The sequence below is a fragment of the Oryza sativa genome, chromosome 4 (genome assembly GCF_034140825.1).
Source record: "Oryza sativa Japonica Group chromosome 4, ASM3414082v1".
Lineage (NCBI taxonomy): Eukaryota > Viridiplantae > Streptophyta > Magnoliopsida > Poales > Poaceae > Oryza > Oryza sativa.
The window spans coordinates 520,767-529,102 of NC_089038.1; the positions used below are offsets into that span (position 1 = coordinate 520,767).

An 8,336-nucleotide genomic window follows, 5' to 3' on the forward strand; every position below is an offset into this window, starting at 1 on the left:
TCCTTTGTTATCACATGAGCAAAAGGGACAAATAATAACCACCGTCTAAAAGTGGTAAAAAAATATGTACAAACCAAAGAGGGTTTTTGAATAATTGACAAATTTAATAGTAGTAAATTGTTAAATTTCCCTGAGATTGCTAGTGCATTTGGGTTCTAATTTCGGGAAGGTTGAGATTGCTAGTGTATTTGGGTTTTGGTTTCTGGAGGTTGATGGATGACGCCTATTTAAAGAGAGCAGCTCTTTGTAGCTGGGGCACATTATTCCTCCCATCTCACATCTGAGAACTTCTGAAATATACACTCCTCCCAGCCATCTACAACGAGGTTTACTTAACCAAATTTCTCTTCAAAGTATACAAGTTAAGTTACTGTGCTGATTAGTCCTTTCTTAATTACATTTTCATCAATATCTGTCTACTCGCTTTGGTAAAAGAATGATTTTATTAATACGATTTTAACTACTGAGTTATATATATTGTTAATATTTATAGAACGCGTGAAACTAGTATTATGAAAATACTTTTCAGAAAAATCTAGCTACATGTAAATATGGTTCTTAGGTTTCTATTGTATTTGAATATTTCATAAGATACACACACACACAAAGTCCGACAGCATGTTTGTCAAAATGACAAAAAATATTTAGTTTTGACTAAAAATGTGACATCTTTCGTAGTTCCATTGTTAAAATTAAAATTGTGTGGTTTCTACATTATTTTCTCCTATATACCACTAATCTAGGGCTGCAAAATAAGTTCTGTATGCAGCTGCAGCACATGAATATTGATATACGTATTTGCTGAATAATTAGTCCATTCTTGATCTATGTGTGTACTACCAAGTAGAACAGAGAAAAGGCTTTCCTCCCTGGTTCATTTTTAAAATGAAATAGATAACCTTTTTTTTAATATGAAGTTAGATGAACTTACAGAGCTGGACGAGGTTAATAATTAACATTGTTACTAAAGATATTTTTATTTACAATAATTTACATGTCTGAATATAGGTTAGAATCGCCAGCACTATGATTAATCGTGAATTTTCCAAATGACTTTAGATGGAGAGAAAAAAATATATAAAAGCAAATCTTCCACTTTTATAATTGATGACTTTATTATGTGTTTAAAGTCATTTTTCTACAACGAAAGTATAACTCCCCATCTTCGCATCATCTAAGAATGCAAACAACATCCTCGTGGATTCCATAATTTAAACCCTGCAGGTGGACAAAGACACATACATCTTGTTACTTCACCACCACACATTTAATTCCATTGGTGTTAAATATACATTATAAGTTTTGCACAAAAATAAAAAACATAAATAATAGAAGAGCTATATAGGTTAGATAAAAAGAAGTTTTGAACCTTTTTTAATATTAAAAAGTTTGAGTCTTAAACCGAAGGCAAAAGCTAGCAACTGTGTCAGTTTTGTAGCCAGCAGTAATACTCGGTGGTATATCTCATTGTCCACGTTCAAAATTTTGACAGTGGCTTAAAACAATTTGAGAAATTGTTTTAGGACAATTTGAAACAATTTGAAAGGACTTGTGCATATAGTATATCTGTAGTAGAGCAAACGTATAATTAATATATTAGCTATTATCTAAAATGTTTTTTTTGGGGGAAAAGGGAACATTATGGTTATGGGACAGGAAAACCATCAACGACGGGCTGTGCATCCGGAGGACAGCAAATGGACGGAATATTTTATCAACGCACCTGCGTTGTCTTGTTCGTGCCAGGTATGCATTCCATAGGTGCATCAGCACCAACACCGCGTGCACCAAAAATTTGAACAACCAATGGTGTTAACCATAAGATGTTAATCGTGCGATGACAACTAATATTTAATATTGTAGATATTACAATTTATAGAGGTCACCGAAGCATTTTTTTTGGGTCATGTAAACCAATTTTAATTATTTTAAAACCAAATCCTAAAATAAATATTTCTAGATATGGTGTAAAGGAGCTTGATCTATCGCTGTTTATATGGTTTCCATCGTCAAAATCTATGTGGACACAATTGTCGAGTTGCCCGTCGTTAGAATCACGATAGACAACACTAGTGTTAACTTCATCGATGGCCAGATGGGTACCAGGTGATCAGATGCCCTCCCTCTTCTTTTTCGCAGTGATAACCCACCGCGTTCCCATGTGTTTGGAGTGCTGGAAAAAGAGAAAGCTTCATTTCCTTTTCACTCTATGGCTCTACCTCCCTTTCCTAGCCTCTCGGGACCTAATAAATTAGATTTTTTAAGAGAAAGAGAGCTTTTACTAATTTTAGATAATTACACCAAGATGATAAAAAACTACTCCTAATCTTCATAACTTACATAGCCTATAATTATTAAAAGAGAAAAAAAAGACATAACAATAATATTCATACAACAATAAACTATAAACACAATTGATCTTCATCCTCGAATTCTATCGAAGCAAAAAATCTTAGACTAGATAGAATAACACTCTCCTAAAACAACGACACTACCTCGACTTTAGATACAGCTACCGCCACTAGATCTGGCCACCAAGGACCCATATAAATCTCGACCATCGGCGCACCCTAGAATAGGAAGAGACCGATATTAGTGATGAAACCTTCTGCTAGAGCCAACGGTGGGATCCATCTGAGAATGGCATAAAAAGGCTCCAGTGCCGCGCCAAAACCCACTCTGAGCGTGAGGAGGCATACATGTATGCAATCGAGTGGCCTGCAACTACCTTCATCATTCGCCACCAAAGAGGCGGTAGCCAGATTTTCAGAAGCCGATGGCAGCGCTTCTGTGGAAAGACATCCATATCCAGACTGAAGATGTTGATGCCTTCATCAAGGACCGCGGTGATGGTCTAGGGCAAGGGTGTTAAGTGTCGAACTGATTTCCCCTGTTGTGTCTTTTCGTCCATATATGTGTGTTATTGTTGTTAAGAATTGGATTAATTTTCTCTTGGCCAAACAGGACATTAAAACATATTGAAACATATTGTACCTATGGGTATTTTCTCAAGGACCAAAAGAAATAACTTTTTTGGTTTAGTTAGTGTTATCAATTTTGCATATTTGATCCGACATACATGATTCTATATTATGCATGGCAGGTAGTATGGGGGTGATCCCATTTAAAACTCTGATAAACTTATGTGGGACCAATATGCAATTTACTCTTAATGTGGTGAATTCTAGAAGTGCCTTCAATTAGTGTAAAGAAGGATGTTTATTACTTTCTCTATTTCCATAATTCTTGATGATTTAGACAATGACATGGTTTACAAAATATATCTTTGACTTTGTTTTTCTATTATAATATATACAATAACTAAATACATGTTTTTTTCTTATAGTACTTTGAAAGACAAATCTATATATGTTGTTTAGTTCCTTTAAACTAAAATTTTTTAAAGTTATTGACAATCAAAACTACAAAAGTAGGATCCAAAACATCAAGAATTATAAAACCGGAGAGTAGGATCCAGTCTCCGTAACTATATTTGTGTGCTTTGATCAATTAGACGCTAGAGGAATCAATCAAGGAGAGGCGAGACAAGCTTGTGACCAAGGTTCATTGCATGATCCAAGGATACACATCTAGCAAGATTCATCTGTCACATGGGATGAAGATCGTCGACGCTATAGAGCGCCTCGGTGTCGGTTACCATTTCCATGAGGAGATAGGCATGTTCATGCGAGTCCTAAACGACACTCCTGCTAGGGAGAATGACATGGCCGAAGCTGCTCTTCGGTTCAGGCTGCTGAGGCAACACCACTACAATGCTCCTAGTGGTACGTACACACACGAATTGAACTCTTCGGAATTAAATCTTGCAAAAAAATCTTTTTGGAATGTGAGTTAATATTGCAAAACCAATGATATATAATTTGTGCAACTAACTTATGTAAATCGATTGATCGAACCAGATGTTTTTGGGTGTTTCTTGGACAAGAATGGAGACTTCAAGGAAACCCTGCGACATGACGTTGATGCTCTTCTTAGCCTGTATGAGGCAGCTCATCTTGGCAAGTGCGATGAGGACTTGCTCAAAAGTGCCGTCGTCTTCACTACCGGCTGCCTCTCAGCCATGGCAGAAAATGACCAATTGCCCCAGCCTTTATTAGAGAAAGTAGAGCACGCACTGACCTCGCCGACGCAAAGGAGGATGAAGAGGCTGGAGGCCAAGCTCTACATCTCCATCTATGAGAACGATGAGGATAGCAACCACGACATACTGGAGCTTGCTAAGTTGGACTTTCACATCTTGCAGCAGATGCACCGAGATGAGGCCAGGAGATTCTCACTGTGAGTAAAACCGGTTATCCTTATTGCAAATTTTAGAAATGTAAAATAGATCTTAATTGTTTTTACAATACTTGAGTAGGAACCACAAAGTATCACATATATAGCTAGTTTTAATCTGTAATATCTTTTGGTATCTCTCTACATAAAGATAGTGGAGTGTAACACAAATTAATACTTAAAAAGTGTGGCACCTTTCTATACTATGTTGTTTTTATATATGCATTCTCAAAGAACCTTAAAAATGTTCTGTAAAATCTATGCGTGCATGCATGAAGAATAATTAATTATGACAAACTGGAATTGAAGGTGGTACAAGGAACTTAACGTTCGGAGCACACTGGGTCCATACATACGAGAGCGCCCAGTGGAGTGCTACTTCTGGTCACTTGGTGTTTTCTATGAACCACAGTATGCCAAGGCACGGATGATGTTTGCAAGACTTATCAAGATATTTTCCTTGTTTGATGATACATTTGATTCATATGGCACCTTGGAAGAGCTTCACCTGTTCAACAATGCTGTCCAAAGGTAATTACATGCTCCGTAAAAAAAAGATAAGCATTTCTATCACATTGATTCCAATCCACAGAAATATATACATTTTAAACCAATCAGTTGCATAGAAGGGGGATATAAGTAATTCAAAATTTAAAATGTGACCACTTGTGAGTAAAAAAGAGAATCTTTTTACTCAACCCTAAAAATGTTTTTTTACGAAGGGTATAAATTTATATCCTTGATTTCATTCGGATGTCTATATAAACTTCAGGTTATATAAGAAGACTTTACAGGTTACCATGAATTATTGGAATTAATCTACACTTTAATAGCCTTGGTTTTCAACTTTAAAATATTCTAAAATATTTTCTCAATTGGTCGACTATAGCTGGGATGAAGGAGGAGCAAAACAGATTGGTGATTACTTCGGGTATGTGATGTCCCTTCTTTCCAAGACACTCAACGAATTTGTGGTTGATGGTGCTTCACCATTGGGAATTGACTGTACCAAGAAGACGGTATGAGATCAATATGTTTCCCCAATGCTCACTTTACCGATGATTGAAAATGACCCACTTTAATCCTTAATAACGTTTCTCTTTATACAATTCATATTTAGTTTCGATGAGATAACACTACTCATACATCCCAACTTTTTTTTCCTACAAATTTGTAACCCTGGTTGCATGGGTAGAAAGTAACTAGACTAATTTATCGAGATTTAGAATTACATCCAAACTGCTTTTTTTTGTCAAAATGAAAATATTTTGTAACATATATGCTATGCTTCTAAAATATATTGATTGCAACACCAATGATCACTATATGAAACAATAAATCATCCCAATGAGCAAAACATCAAAAATAGTATGAAACATATAATATATTGCAAAATACTTGATATCATTGGAACATTTTTATGTCATGCATGAAACATCGAGTTGTGACCGTTCAAACACCACCAAAAAATTAATGAAACATCCAAAAGAATACGTGCAATATTTGCAAATGACATAGTGAAACATTCAAAGAACACTGTGTGCAACATTCAAGAGATTCATTATAAAGAAAAATGAAAAAAATTAATTGGAATGTAATCATGTGAGATCTCATTGTAGAAGTTTAAATGCAACAAATACAATAATATAATCGATCGTAGATTGGGTACGTAGTTTACAAAAAAAAAGTATGAAAGCTTTAGTAATAAATTGCTCGTATATGGTTCGAAAAGAATGTTGGAGGGTACAACAATATGCATATCATGTTGGTATATGGTTAGAAAAGAGGGAGAGAGAAATAGAAAAGATCAGAGGGTGCCGTCGGGCATATAATTTTTCAGCTATAATAGGATGTCGGGATGAAAATATTCTCAAAAAGAAAAAAAAAAGAAAAATTGAAAAGGATGTCCGAATCCTTTTGCCTGGTCTAGTTTGATTAGCTTCATTTTCTGTACTAATGTTTTATCCAACGGTTGTATCAATTGTAGTATACAAATTTGTAATGATTTCCAGCTCTTTGTGTCCCTATTATTAAAGGGTACGTAATGACATTTTTTCCAAAATCACATGTAGATCAAGGAGGCAAGCAGATGCATGTTGCAAGAGATCATATGGAGAGAAGAGGGACAGGTGCCGCTATTACATGATCATCTCAAGTTCTCTACAATTAGCACGTTGTATTGGGCATTGGCATGCATATCTTTTGTGGATCATCGCATGGATGCAAACGATGACGTCTCTATTTTTTGTTGGGCAATCTCATCTCCAAAAATTATAGAGAATTCGGCAATGATAACACGCCTAATGGATGACATTTCCGGGCACGAGGTCAATACACATTTGACTTTACTGTATATATATAAGTGCAAATTGCCACAAAAATACAGCTAATACTACTCACAGCGTCAAAAATATAATTGACCAGAGGGAGTATAATATTTTCTCAAAGAAGAATATATATGACTTGTATATTTATGGTGAGAGCATTGATCAAATTTGTTTAAATTCCTTTTGGCAGTGGGAGAAAGACGGAGGTGGAGTCCCAACTGCGGTAGAATGCTACATGAAAGAGTATGGTGTGACAGTCCAAGAAGCCAAGAAAGCACTATGGTGCCTTGTAGAGGAGCAGTGGAGAAGCATCAATCAAGAGTTCCTGCGCAACACGACGGTCCCAGTCCCCCTGTTGACACGTGTGATAAACCTTGCACGGCTCATGGAAACCCTTTACAAGACGACCAATGGCTACACACACTGCTCGGGAGTTACTGACCTCATTTCCAATGTCCTGGACACATGCGTATCTCATTAATTGAGATGGGCAAACGTAAAAAAAACATGCATATATACATGATCCATATATATATATATATATATATATATATATATATATATATATATATATATATATATATATATATATATATATATATATATATATATATATATATATATATATATATATATATATATATATATATATATATATATATATATATATATATATATATATATATTCCTATATTATATTGTGCCACGTGGCGCCAGTCTATTCAGCTCGACGCATGCTCTCTTCATGCGGGAGCTTTTGTTCATGTGTTTGTACCCTGTTTCGTTGCACCATGCATGTTGTAGCCCTGCTTATTGTACGTGTCAAGTAAGCAATGAAAAAAAAACCCGAAAAGCTGTGCGGTTGTAGCAGCAAATGTTTACTGTGTTACATGTGATCTATTTCTGATTGATTGCATATTGTCGATTTTTCTAGGTGAAACTATCCATACTACCTAATACTTCGACCACCCAGTATTACGAATCCTCAATTATCATATTTTTGAATGGAGAGAGTACCATCAAGTTATATGTTTTGAAACAAATATTGAGAGAACACTGTGTGCAATATTTATAAACAAAGTAGTGGAACATCCAAAGATACTTATTGAGGCATCAAAATAATATCATGTGTAATATAAAGATCCATTGCACCGTAAACTTGAAATGTGCAGCAGAATCGAATTCTAATTGGAACATTTATTTCTTACATATGAAAGATCCGATTTCAACGTTGAAAAACATATTTATTTTTCATTGGAACATAATCAGGTGAGATCTTAGTGTAGAGATTTATTTGTAACAAATACACGATGTAATTAGACTACAATTTAAGAGAAAAAATATTTGAAATACAAACACTACGCCAGATCCTCACACCTCTGACGGGATACCTGTGACGGGCAAACGAATTGGTCAGTAGTGACCATTACCTTTGACGGGTTATACGGGATGCCGTCACCGGTGAGGCATCTGGCCGCGGCCCGTCACAGGTATCCCCTCACCTGTGACGGGCCGAAAGGAAAACCCGTCAGAGGTATACCAGTGACGAGTTTTTCTTCCAACCCGTCACTGGTATCCCCTCACCTGTGACGGGCCGATACATTAGAAGCCGTCAGAGGTGATGGGCCGCCACCTGTGACGGCTTTCATTTCTGGCCCGTCACAGGTGAGCGGATACCAGTGACGGGCCATTGAATAGAAGCCCGTCAAAGGT

At 36.0% G+C, this 8,336-nt stretch overlaps 1 protein-coding gene across 6 annotated transcripts; it reads left to right on the forward strand.

Moving 5' to 3' along the window:
- Positions 1-253: 253 nt before the first annotated feature.
- LOC107277636 (sesquiterpene synthase TPS2) lies at positions 254-7,175 on the forward strand. 6 transcript variants are annotated; one of them, XM_015779156.3, is made up of 8 exons: positions 254-361; positions 1,634-1,746; positions 3,515-3,785; positions 3,921-4,299; positions 4,606-4,827; positions 5,186-5,315; positions 6,369-6,623; positions 6,814-7,175. In XM_015779156.3, exons 2-8 carry the CDS (start codon positions 1,642-1,644, stop codon positions 7,102-7,104), a joined length of 1,653 nt encoding a protein of 550 aa, XP_015634642.1. In that variant the 5' UTR covers positions 254-361; positions 1,634-1,641; the 3' UTR covers positions 7,105-7,175. The 6 variants fall into 6 exon arrangements, with proteins under 6 accessions (XP_015634642.1, XP_015634646.1, XP_015634645.1 ...); XM_015779160.3 differs by lacking the exon at positions 254-361 and having other exon boundaries at positions 386-1,746; positions 5,186-5,227; positions 6,369-6,425; positions 6,574-6,623; positions 6,814-7,098; XM_066309300.1 differs by lacking the exon at positions 254-361 and having other exon boundaries at positions 390-1,746; positions 6,369-6,425; positions 6,574-6,623; positions 6,814-7,098.
- Positions 7,176-8,336: the final 1,161 nt, after the last annotated feature.